This window comes from Sminthopsis crassicaudata, chromosome 5 (assembly GCF_048593235.1).
Source record: "Sminthopsis crassicaudata isolate SCR6 chromosome 5, ASM4859323v1, whole genome shotgun sequence".
NCBI classification, from domain to species: Eukaryota; Metazoa; Chordata; class Mammalia; order Dasyuromorphia; family Dasyuridae; genus Sminthopsis; species Sminthopsis crassicaudata.
The window spans coordinates 200,500,957-200,514,206 of NC_133621.1; the positions used below are offsets into that span (position 1 = coordinate 200,500,957).

Here is a 13,250-nt window from a genome sequence, read left to right on the forward strand (position 1 = left end):
TGCTAGTAGGGAATGGAAATATACATTATATAATAATATTAACATGTTAATATTATTATTATTAATTTTATCTTTAGCACCAACCAAAGTGATTGGTACATAGTTGGGGATTGATATTTGCTTGCTGATTGATTGATTGAAGTTATGTGTACCTCACAAGGATATTCCCCAGACCCATTACCTCTTTTATTCTTAAGTTTTTTTCCAATTCTGAAAAAAAGTTTGTGTCAGTACTTGACTTACCATCTTTTCCTCCAGATGATCCAGACCAGGAAGATTACAAAACTTATGAGGAAAAAACAAGCAGCAAGTACTAAGGAGATAAAATACAGAATTAAGTCTATTAGCTTATAGGAAGTAGTAGGTAGCCTGAGCCTGGTAAACTAGACAAATCTCCTTTATGATTAGATTTTTTTAGGAAAGTGTTCCCCAAAGAAGGAAATGCTTATTGGTCAATTGATTGCTGCTTTCTTGTTCAACTTTGAGCAGATATAAAAAAAAATTCAGGTTCATTCAACTGGGTTGAGGAGGAAATGTGGTGGTTTCATCCCTATTATTCTTTACTTGAGAAGGCTGAGAGAAAACAATTAAGAAAGGTCTAGAGGTCCAGCACACAACAGTAAAGAGAGAATACAAAGCTCAGGCCTATTAACCTTAAACTTATTTCCTTCCTCCAGTGCTGGACATTACGTCAGCTAATGACATCTGTACTCATGGCAGCTGAGCTAGCCTGTGGAAAAGCCTATTCACGTCACCTCCCTGAAAATCTGGCTAGGAAGGCAGGGAGTCATATCAATATAGGAAGGGAGGTAAACAGTTGGGTCCACACTACAGAGTGAAGCCAAGTAAAGAACCCAGCCAAGGCCAGTTCAAAGATCTGAGTTCTACTTTTCACATATACTGATATCAAACTAATTTCCAGGATGAAATCAGCCCTTGTCTTCTCACAGCAATAATGGCTGATGAACAGTAAGCTGATCTTGAACCTCAAGATAGATGTTAGTAAGGAATGGAAAGTTCTAAGAGGTTGGGGAAAGAACAGCAAGATGATTAATTTGCTTGGAGTGTAGAATATGTGAGGAAGAATGATATATAATTAGTCTGGAAGGATATATTGGAACTATGTTTTCAAGGACATTAAAGGTCCAAACAGAGGAGTTTGTACTTTGGAGATAGGATATGTCAGAAATGTCTGGGCAGTTTGCTTTAAGTCAAACCTGGAATTTAATAAATTTCATAAATGTCTTAATATGAATTATTCTGCATTTAATCTTAATTTTGACAAAAATTACATGGTAGTTTTTAATGTGATTAATAACTGTTCTTAAGGTACAAATATTATACATAAAATAATTTAACCCACCTGCTATCTTATATTCTGTAGTAAATGAAGATGGCATAGATGTTTCAGTGGAAGCTGTAGAATAAAATTGTTAAGAATTTAAGAATATTTTTGGTAGTTGTATTGAGAAGGATAGATGAGAGAGAATGTGTTCAGGGAAACCAATTAGGAAGTTCTTGCAATAGTTCAAACGAAATAATGTGAATTTGGAGTAGTGTCTGAACAGACAGATAGATGGAAGAATGTTCAGTGACTGAAATCAATGAGACTTGGCAACGGATTGAATGAAAGGCCGGGAAGATGACTAAGAATAAAGGGTTGAGGATGACCCTATGTTACTAACCCAGGTGACTGGAAGAATGCTGATCTTTACAGAAATAGGGAAGTTAATTTTCAGGCAACTCTTAATCTAATAGGAATCATCCAATTTTCTTATGAATGATTAATTTTTTTTGTCAAATGCAATATCATCCCTTTTATTAATTATTCCCATAGTTCCAGAATTGTTCTATTTTTACAGATATAGTCTCTTGGGTCCGATTTTCCTGATAAGAAAACAAAGATTAACAATTATAGAATATTATTTCTCTAGTTCTAATCATATTTTAATCTTACCATCACTTTTGTCTTCACTTATATTTATCTTTGTCCTATCCAACATACTTAAATATGACCTGGTCTGAAAGGGCATTTTGCTGTTTCAAGTTAGATATCCTGGAGATGGTTGACTATGGTTTGAGAACTTAGCACAAAAATATATGCTCAATATGAATTATACTAATCTTTATCTGTCCTTAATTTTGACAAACATACCTAGAATGGCTGCTTTTAATCTTTTTAATAATTGTTCTTAAGATAGAAATATTATACATAAAATAATTTGACTTACTTGACATCTTATATTCTGTAGTTAATGAAGATAGTACAGATGTTTCAGTGGAAGCTGTAGGAAAAAAATTGTTGAGATTTAAGAAAATCAATTTGATAGTCATATGGAGAAGGATTGATGAAAGAGAATATATTCAAGGACATCAGTTAAGAGGTTCTTGCAATAATTCAGATGAGATAAGGTGGTAGTATGGAGATTATGTGGACAGAAGGAAATGGAAGAAATGTTGAGATAATAAAATCAATAAGACCTGGCAATTGATTAGATAGGATGGGAAAGGATGATTAAAAATGAAAAGTTGAAGATGACTTTCTAGTTCCCAACTCATTAATTATTCATATTCCTTTCAAATCATTCCTATGTTTTCAGAATTATTCTACTTTTTACAGATAGAGTCTTGTGAATCAGATTTTCCTGACCAGAAAAACAAAGATTGACAATTCTAGAATGCTACTTCTCTGATTCTCTCTAGTCATATTCTCACCTCACCACTAGTTTTGCCTTCATTTATGTTTATCTTTGTCCCATCCAACACACTTAAATATGTCTTGGTCTGAAAGGATTGTGCTGTTTCAAGTTAGCTCTCAGCAGATGATTCACTATGGTTTGAAAATTTAGCACAAAATGTTATGCCTCTATATTGTATTTAATTTATACTTTAACATATTTAACATGTATTGGTCAACCTGCCATCTGGGGGAAGGGATGGAAGGAAGGAGGGGAAAAATTGGAACAAAAGGTTTGCAATTGTCAATGCTGAAAAATTACCCATCCATATATCTTGTAAATAAAAAGCTTTAAAAATAATAAAAAAGTTATGTCTCATATAAGTTATGTCTGGATCTCTCCTTAACTTGGACAGATATTATATGGTACCTAGAATGGGGGCTTTTTAATATAACTGTTCTTAAGATTGAAGTATTATACATAAAATAATCTGACTTACTTGATATCTGATCTTCCACAATAATTAAAGATGGTACAGATGTTTCAGTGGAATCTGTAAAAAAAATTGTTAAATATGTTGTCTAGAAACTGTGTTAGGTGGGGAAAAGTCCATATTATTCCAATTATATCAAACAATACAATAATTGAAACAGTATAATAGTTCATGAATGGATAAAAGTTCAATTGTCTGGTAAAAAGAGGGAGTAAGATGGACAATGGGTTCTCCTCCTAATCATCTAGCATTTGCAACACATTGTCTTCGAAGTTAAGTGTACTTTATCTTTTCATGAGGCATAACTACTTTTTATTCCCTGAAAGCATTGCATAAATGAAATTTGAGCAAAGTTAAGGGTACTGATACTTGTTAAATTTCTTTCTCCATTGGGGTTTCTTGGAAATGGAAGGATTGGCTGTGCCTTTAAGTTGTATATTCAATTATGTCAGTCTTTAGAGTTTACTGATATATCAACACTGTGTCTCCTAGAGGAATTTACGTAAGTAAATCACTTTTCCATGTCTGTTTCCTAGTATTACAATCAATACTTTCTCTCCATGGAAAATCATTTTGGCACTTGTGTTGAGGATATTTTGTTGTGAGTGTTGAGGGAAAGAAAGGAGGTTATGCAATATTCCAAAAGTGAAGTGATGAAGATTTGAACCATGTATTAATATAGAAAAGGGGATGTGTAGAAGTGATAGTGAGACAAGTTTTTGCAACAAATTTTTTTTGCATGAGTTTAGTGAGCATATGAATTAGAAAAGGATACCAGGTTGCTTATATGGATGATTGTAAGGGTGGAGATATTTTCAGTGACAGGGAAGTTTGGAAAAGGGGTAAGTTTGAGAAAGTGGAATGATCAGTTCTGTTTAGAATATGTTGAGTTTGGTGTAGTTTGATAAGTTTGAAATATCCAATAACCATATAAAAATGCAGAACTGGAGCTTAGGAAAAAGACAAACAGCTGGATGTAGACATGGTCATGTGTTTATAACTGACAATTGAATTATTGGGGGCTATTAAGGTCACTAAAGGAAAGACTAAATTAGGACAAATAAGGAGCCTTGGAGGATGTCCATAGTTAGTGGCTGTCATGTAGCTGAAGATCCAATAAAGCAAACTCTATTGGAACAGTGAAAAAGGTAAGAATAAAACCAAAAAAGAGAAGTTTTACAAAAATCTAGAGAAAAATAAACAGGAAAAGAAGATTGTCATTAACATCAAATATTTCAGAGAAGTCAGAAAGAATTGAGAACAAGAAAAGATTAGTAAATTTGTCAGTTAAACATCATTGGTAATATTGAAGAGAGAATTTTCAGTTGAATGATGAGGTAAGAAACTAATGAAAAAATTTAGAAGAGCAAGTAGAGGCATCTAATGTACTGATTTTCAAAAAAAATTAGTTTAGGAGAAGATAGAGAATAATAGCTGGTAAATATATTAGGTATGGGTTAATTTTTTTTCAGAGGTTGGGAAAGAGTTTATTTGTATGAATCAGGGACTGGATCTCTGGAGAGAGAGAGAGAGAGAGAGAGAGAGAGAGAGAGAGAGAGAGAGAGAGAGAGAGAGACAGAGACAGAGACAGAGAGAGAGAGAGAAGAGAGAGGAGAGAGGGGACAGGGGAGAGACAGAGACACACAGAGAAACAGAAACAGAGAATCAGAGAGATAGAGATGAGAGAGATTGAGAGAGACAGAGAGACAGAGAGAGAGACAGAGACAGAGAGAGACAGAGAGAGACAGAGAGAGAGAGACAGAGACAGAGACAGAGAGAGAGAGAAAGAAAGAGAGAGAGAGAGAGAGAGAGAGAGAGAGAGAGAGAGAGAGAGAGAGAGAGAGAGAGAGAGAGGAAGAAGGAGGAAAAGAGAGAGAATGAATGTACTAACACACACTATCATAGTAGATAATGGTTACCAGAATCTGAATTGGTTGAAAAATTTGGGTAGAGTGAAATGTAAATGAAGGAAAGGTGGCTATTCTGTTCTGTTTGGAAGTCCAACCAGAAGGCAGGAGATGTTGCTGTGTCCTGGGTATCTGGAATCAGGGCAATAAATGGCTTTAATGTCACTTCCATGTCATTCTTGCATCAATTCAAATTGCATGCCACAACTATTCAGAATCACTGATCAAATCATAATCACTAAGAGATCACCCATTTATTAGCATTTATTTATATTTATTTATTTAATATTTATAATATTATATAATAAATAATAAATATTTATTAGTATTCAAACTGAATCTCAAAATGGGGACTTTACTCTGGATATTTGAATAACACTTTCCAATGTTTTGATTGGGAAGCTAAAATCATGCTACTGACTATAAAAGAAGCTATATATTAGGCTGGCAGTGGGGAGTGGAAGAGGAATGAAGAAGAAGGTAGGGATCAGAAAGCTCAGTGGAAAAGGATTATACTCACTGACATTGGTGCACTTCAGATCAGGTTTAGTCCAAGTTGGTTTTCCATTGATTTTACTGCAGATACTCTCAACAGTTCTCCCATACTTAGCTGTTTTGAGACACTGATACTGAAGTTTCTGTCCCACCACAAACTGATAACTCATTGTTTCACTAGCATGGCTCCAAAGTACAGGTTCTTGGCAATGATCTTGAAGAGAGGAAAAAAAATCTGAGCAAAAAAAATTGAAGATAGTGCTAAGAATATAAGTAATTGACTTTCTGTCTAAAAGGTGGGTAGAGATGGAGCCTTGGTTCTTATTCATTCCTGACTTCAAAAAGCCAGCTATTAATTTTTTGTTTGTAGAAAGAACATTCATTTGTCTTAGTTCTATTTTATGAACTTTAAAATTATTTATGTATATAATATTGTCAATAATGTTAATGTAAAACAAAGAACAAAATGAATTTTTGAGACTTGCTTCTAGTGCTAAACTGTAGTACCTCTGTCACATTATGGTTTTGAAAATGAATTTTTGTGCATGTTGTATGTTCTTGTTCATTGTTCCCTGATGGGAAAAAAACCATTTATGTAGCATCTACAATGTGCCAAGCACTTTAACAAATATTATCTGACTACTCTGAGAGGTAAGTGCTAATATTTCCATTTTGCAGTTGAGGAAACTTAGGCAGAGGTTAAGTGACTTGCATAAGTGTCTGAGAGGACTGAGTGTCTGAGGCTGGGTTTGAACTCAGATCTTCCTGAGCTCCATTTACTAAGCTACCAGCTGCCTCACAATGTGTTTTACATACATTATATTCATATGCATACATTGATCAAGTGACCTGAATTCTAGTTCCAGTTTGATACCATCTCTCTGTGTGAATTAGACATTGTGTTGGTGTGGTGTCCTTGGACTTAGAAAGACCTAGATTCAAGTTCATCTTCCCAAATATTCTGTTTGTGTGGCCCATAGCTTTTAAACTCTCTAAATCTCTAAACTGGTAGAAAGAGCTTCTTTACTGGAAATTACTTTTGTTGATGAAATCATACACTAAAAAAAATTATTTGATCCATAGTAATATAGATAAAGAAAGGAGAGGTAGGAAGTGAGACAAAGACTATGGTAATAGAAACTACTAAGACAGAGTCACAATACTGTGGGTACCTGGGAAGAAGAATTAATGATGGATGGTTGTGAAACAAGATCATTGCGTGTATCTGCGTTGCTTTTAGAAACAGAGCTTATATAGAACTTTGTGAATTCAGACAACTGACAGCTTTTGTGAACTTCAGGTTACTCCTTTGTGAAATGCTAACAATTACTTATATCACAAGTTGCAAATAAAGTATAATGATAACCCTAACATTCTATAAAATTATAAGTAGCTATTATTATTCAAGTCTCCATCCTGTCTCTAAGAAGTTCACTAATTAAAATATGCCAGAAAATTGCCTTTCAAGCTTTTAAGTATTTTTAGAACTAGGATTTCCAACATCTTTTGTGATATTTTGTTAGGGTTTAAGTACGCTGACATGTTAGAAATTATTACCTTCATCTAACTAAACTCTCTTGTTCATAATTTGATGTTTGATGCTTGAAAGAAAAACACAGTGGAAATCCAACTTGCAATTTTATTAGTCCACCCAAACTGATAAAGCCTATATTACCTCTAGGAGAAGAACATTGAGTCTGGATTGCTATAATGTAAATTTGGCTGAAATTGGGATAGGCTTTTCCTGCAAAAGTTATTAAATGAATTCTTTTAATGTGTGATATCCTAAGAGGAGGTGAACAGATAATATGATTTTTTAAGTCAGCAACATACTTATGAGCACATATTTGCTGCCAGAGGAATCCATTAGAGAATTCTAGTGTTATCTACTCCATTTCTTACTTGTGAGATCATAAGTCTGAAGTCTGTTCTTTGTGGTTTGTGTTCTGTCTCTCTGTTCTCCAGGAGCACTTGTAATACTTTGTTCTTCTTGGCTCTGAGGGACTAAGTGTACATGGGAACAAAAAGCAAACAAACTCAAAACTTGAAAATTATATGGAAATTTATACAAATCTGTGAAAATATTGCATTTTAGTAGTTACTACACAGTACTTTGAATTAATAACTATAAGTGATTAGCAAACCAGTCAAATGCACCAACAACTCTTTTTACTCTTGTGAAACTCATAGCATCTCAAGTAATTACTTTTAATTACTATCAATTGAATGTTGATGATTGCAGGGGTCAGGGATGAAATCCCTTTAGGGAAAAGAACCGAGTTTCCAATTTCTGGCTTCCCAATGAAACAAGCAATTTGAAACATCTGATTTTTTTTTGGATGTCTATTGTGCTCCTTCTGGATCATTGGCTGGTACAACACAAATAAAGAAATCACTTGAGAAAAGACAGGATACTTCTGACTTCTGATCAGGATTGAGATTCCTTCTACACCAGAAGCTGTACAGGCCCTAAAACATTTGTGTCTAAATTTTTTATTAGTTGGTATCAGAAATCAGAAGCAACAGAAACTTGTTCTTTGAATACTTCCAATATTGTAACTTTTTTGATTCTTGATTTTCTAATGCTGAATGAAAGGGATATCTTTATATTTTGTTAGAGGAGAAAATGATATTGGAACATCTTCCACCCCCATCCACATCTATCATTTCAATAATCAAGTGAATCATAAGGATATCTTCTTTCATTAGATTAATAATTAGTATTCAAAATGATCACATAGCTATTAAGGGTTGGAAATAAGAGTTTAAAACCAAGTCTCTATATACATGGTCCTCTATATACATTTAGAGGACAAAAATCATGGCCACCTGACCATTGAAGGTAGAGAAGGCTGAGGGAAAGCAGCACTGGAGACTAAGGAAGGAGAAATCAGAACCAGTTGTGATAGTTGATTCATTTGAGAGGCAGAGGCAACATAACAAAATGAATTGTACATATTTCTATGTGACTTTTGATGTTGCAGCTTCCCTGGTATCCTGGGTCTTATCTGTACAAGATGATCCATGAGTTTGTTTTAGCTTTAGATTTGTGATCTTATCCCCATATAGAGGAGAGACTTTGAAGTCAGAAAAACACAAATTCAAGTTCTGTTTCTGATTGCTGCACACTAGCAAATCACTTATTTTTTTCAATGCCCCAGGCAAGATCTCTAAGATGTATGCTGAAGAATTACCAATCTACATTAGTGGAGGAAGTTTGCAAATTTGTAGACCAAAATAAAAACAGGAAGATATGTTTTGCTTTTGGAGAGCTCTCAATGACGCATATTAGTAAATTTTCATCATTTTCATAAGCAAAAATCCAAATATCATTTTATTAGCAGAAATTCTATAAGAGAAGGAGAGAAGTCTGTGGATCCCCTGGAGAATCCTTATAGAATTAGAAAGTTCCCATTGCAAACCACAGTTTTCCTTCCTTGAATGAGAAAAAGAAGTACTTACACTTAGGCTTACACTGACACTTTCCGTTCCAGGAAGAATACCTGGAGCTGACTCCTCCACACACAATGAACAAAGGAGTGCCTTCCTTCCTATCATAACCACGTTTACAGGAACAGTCTAGGATTGTGCCCTTCATATACACTTGTGTTTCAAAGAAGGCAAAGTCAATTTGAGGTGGTTGTGGGCATTCTTCTGAAAGAGAAAAAACCCACAAAAATCAATTGCACATTGAGACATTGGTTTTATGTTAGTTTCAAAGACTTACCTTAGGAGATGATTTGAAATTCTTTGAACTTGTGGAGGTTTTTGGCTACTGTGAGACCTGAAAGCGTTCCTTCACTACCATCAGATAAATAATTGCTTCTTCTTTGGACCGATTCAGATTATTAGGTTGAAAGCAAGCTACTAGCCGCAGAAGGTCCAGAACTCATTCCAGGAAGCACAGAAGAACTATTAAAATTTTGTGGAAAATCTACATTAACATTTTTTACTTCTTTAGTAGCAATCCTAGAAGATATTTCTGGTTTTGTGTGGGCACAACAGCTGCCCTCTTTTCACCTCACTAGACTCTTTTCTTTATATGTGACTACTTCCTCAGCCTTCTTGTTCTAGGGAGATAGATGTCACTTCCTACAATCCTGTACCTGATCACCTAACCCAACATTTGCTGAGAATATTTAGTCTTCATATTTCCCTATATACCACCAAGGTCTGGAGGATTCCAACTCTAATCAAATACCAGAAGGATCTTGGATAATCTGTGTACTTAGGAAATCAATCAGCAAACATTTATTAAGCATATACTATGTGTCAGGCACCACAGATATAAAAATCAAAGTGAAACAATCCCAGCTCAGAGTCTTATTTTCTATCTGGGAGACAATATGTAAAAATTTTAATCATTTAAGCAAGCAAATATACTATAGATCTGTGATCTCATCAATTCAGGAATTCCTTCCAAAGATGCAGATTATAACACATTAAATCTTGTTTACCCTATACGACCTTGTCCACATTCTCCCAAAAGTTCCATAAACGGTTTATTCAATGTACCGACACATTCCTCCATTTCTTTCAAAATCAAGAGGATAACAATGGAGTATTGAGACTGTTCATCTGTGTTAGAGGTAAGCCTGACTCAGAGCAGTATCCTGTTTTTCAAGTTGGGATGAAAATGATGGAGTACAAGGGTTGAATTCCCAAAATATATTGGTGTTTTAGGCTAGTGTTGTGGTGTCTCAAATGAATTTATAGGCTTAGACCATCTTCAAATCAAGAGGAAAATATTTTATTATAATGCCATTGACTGGTGGGCTAAATTCCAAAAGGGAGTTAGCAAGTTTTCACAATTAATAACAAAGGTGGAGACGAGAATAACCTGATACCACAAGGTGGGCTAAATTTAAGATGCCATAAGGTAGGCAAAATTCCTAGAGAACTTGTTGCCACAAAGTGGGCAGTTCCTAATCAACATGCCATTGTGATACTTAGAAAGCAGACTAAGTTCTTCTAAGGGATTAGTGAAGAACTGGTACCAGTAGATTCTTTTAATAGGAAAAAATAACCTTGGGCAATCCCCATTTATACCTAAGCTTTCTGATTGGAAACAGTAACTGTGGGATCATGATAATTTTGTCAATGCAAGGAATTTAACCAGGGCCCACTGCAACAAAGGCCTCAGTTAGAGACAAGATAATCAATGTCCATTCCCAATCTCCCCCATTGTGTCAGGGAGTAACTGTGGAAATTGCAACAAAGGACTGATTAAATTTTACTTAAATTCAACAAAAGCTTTCTTTAATCAATGCTCTTCCCTATGGTATCACTATCCTCCCAATCAGGTTTACACTATTAAGGTCATACTTGATTCATTTTCCCTCTTTTATCATTGTGTCTATCATTTGCTAAATCTTGTCACTTCTATCTCTACAACATATGTTGTATTTGTTTTCTCTACTTACATAGCCTCTACAAATTCAAGACCTGAGAAGAGCCTAAGGAGCTATCTGCTCTCCAGCCTGTCCTTTACACAACTGCCCCAATGATATTCATAAAACATATATCTGATCATATCATCATACCATCATTCTATAATCTTCAGTGACTTCTTACTGCCTCTAAAGAAAAAAAAAATTCAACCCAACATCTAAAGTCCTCTGTAAAATGACTTCTATCTTTCAAATGTTATTTCATATTAATCTTTTTTTATACACTCCCTGTTTCAGTTAAAGTAAGCTGTTAACAGTCCCCTGTACATGACATTGTTTCCCTTAGATCTATGCCTTTGGCCAGGCATTCTCATATCTGGAATGCACTCCCTTTTCATCTTTGCCTCTTAGGATTTCTTCTCATTGCTGTTTTAGTCATTCTAACTCTTTATGACCTTTTTGGGGTTTTCTTGGAAAAGATACTTAAGTGGTTTGCCATTTACTTCTTCAGGTCATTTTATAGATGAGTAAATGGAGACAAACAGGATTAAGGATTAAACTCTTGTAGTTATGGACATAGTCTTAATGTGTCCTATATGGCATATAAATAAGCCAATAAATTTATAGTATGCTGAGCCAAAAGGGTTAACGAGATTAAACAAGACTTAGAAATATTTCATAAATATAGAGAGAACCAGGAGTAAGTCTGGGTAATTTAATAAGGTTAAAAGACTAGGGTATTTTTTGAAATTTTAATCATATTTCCTTGATAGGTCAAAATATTCTTATTAATTTACTGGCTGACTTTTGGCATTCAGGTTATTTAATTGTGACAAATTGTTCAAGGTCTGGATATCTGAAGCCAATTTAAGAAGAGAGAAAATAATTTGTAAAAAGCTCTAAGAAAACTTTGGGGAAGAGATCATTCTCAGATGGATTTTAGTGAGGAGCTGGTGATGATACTAGATCTTCATTATCTCAAATTGGGACTATTACAATAGGCAACTAAATAGTTTCTTTGCCTTCAATTCAACTTATATAACAGAAGAAATTTACTAATGCACAATTCTTTTATTGCTTGGTAAATGGGAATCAGCTTCAACTAAATCCTACTCATAAAACACTGAAAAGGGACATTTTTATTTCCATGCCAATCCTCTTTCCTCCTCCCTCTCAACCCTAGAGGGCCAGGGTACAATAGTAGAGTAGCAAGAATGAATGGAATCTGAATTGCCAGAGACAGAAGTGGAGAAACAATATTTCCAGAACCCCAGATTTCTGGAAGAATGGCAAAAGTTTCTGGACCTGTTCTGGAGGAGTGTTAATTGTTCTAGGTCCTAATCTATTAGAAAAGGAAGGGATTGCCTTAATAAAATGAGTTAAGAGAGTGTTAGAATCCTAAAATAAATAGACCTGAGCATGTGGCCTGGAAACTACAGGAACAGCAAAAGACTGAATGACTTCTACTAATGTGAGTAATTTAGAGATTGTAGGTCCTATGGGAAGGAGGTGACTCCTTAGCATTTCAAATGCTAAATTCTTTTATGGGTAATTCTAAATTTCAAGAGTAGTATGATGAGTTTGTAGAAAAATATAACTTCTAGAAGAATTGGTGAGGCATAAAGAAAGTGAGGGGTTGATTCCCTAGCAACTCTAAGTGAACAATTACTTTTTTTTGATTGAGGGAGTCCTTAAAGTGGTACTATAATGGGTTCCTAGGAGCATAGGAACATTTATAACAAGATGTATGTAGGACTGACTCTATTGATCTGAAGTACAATATTCTGTTATTCCCTGGATAAAGCTAAAAGGGGACCAAATTCTGAGCTTCCTAGGAAAGACTTTAAGTGGAGTCACAAGTTCCAAAAATTTGGAGCAAATTAGGAGCAGACCCTCCTCCTCCCCTCCAAAAAAAAAAAACAAACAAACAGGGGAAATCCAGCACTTTGGATTTTGGGTTTGGGGATTACATAAATTTAAAAAAAGGGGAACCTTAAAGCTAAAGTCCCTTTGTTTAGTTTCCAGGAGGAGGTGAGATTTTGGAGAAATACAAGTGATCACTGAACCTCTGCTTGAGTATCTTGATGATGGTGATGATATGTGTGTGTGTGTGTGTGTGTGTGTGTAAGGTGAGCAATACCCATTTTTGGACATCTCAAATGGTAATAAAGCTCTTATGCTGAGTTGGAATCTTCTCTCTTAACATTCAATATTTGGTCCTGACTCTGTCCTCTGAAACCATATAGAGCAGGGAAAATTGTATCTCCTGCCAGGCAACATAAACTAT

General features: G+C 34.9%; 1 protein-coding gene across 6 annotated transcripts in view; it reads right to left on the minus strand.

Annotated features, from left to right (window-relative positions):
- IL2RA (interleukin 2 receptor subunit alpha) overlaps nt 1–13,250 on the minus strand; it is a 37,561-nt gene that overhangs the window by 6,071 nt on the left and 18,240 nt on the right. For 4 of the 6 annotated variants that reach the window (XM_074269440.1, XM_074269436.1, XM_074269441.1 and 1 more), the window contains 7 exons: nt 9,036–9,227; nt 7,476–7,577; nt 5,599–5,787; nt 3,178–3,231; nt 2,232–2,285; nt 1,364–1,417; nt 244–313 (listed from right to left, as the gene is read on the minus strand). In XM_074269440.1, coding sequence (XP_074125541.1) covers nt 244–313; nt 1,364–1,417; nt 2,232–2,285; nt 3,178–3,231; nt 5,599–5,787; nt 7,476–7,577; nt 9,036–9,227 — 715 coding nt within the window. The remainder of the gene's footprint in view (nt 1–243; nt 314–1,363; nt 1,418–2,231; nt 2,286–3,177; nt 3,232–5,598; nt 5,788–7,475; nt 7,578–9,035; nt 9,228–13,250) is intronic. The other 2 variants (XM_074269437.1, XM_074269439.1) reach the window with 1 other exon arrangement.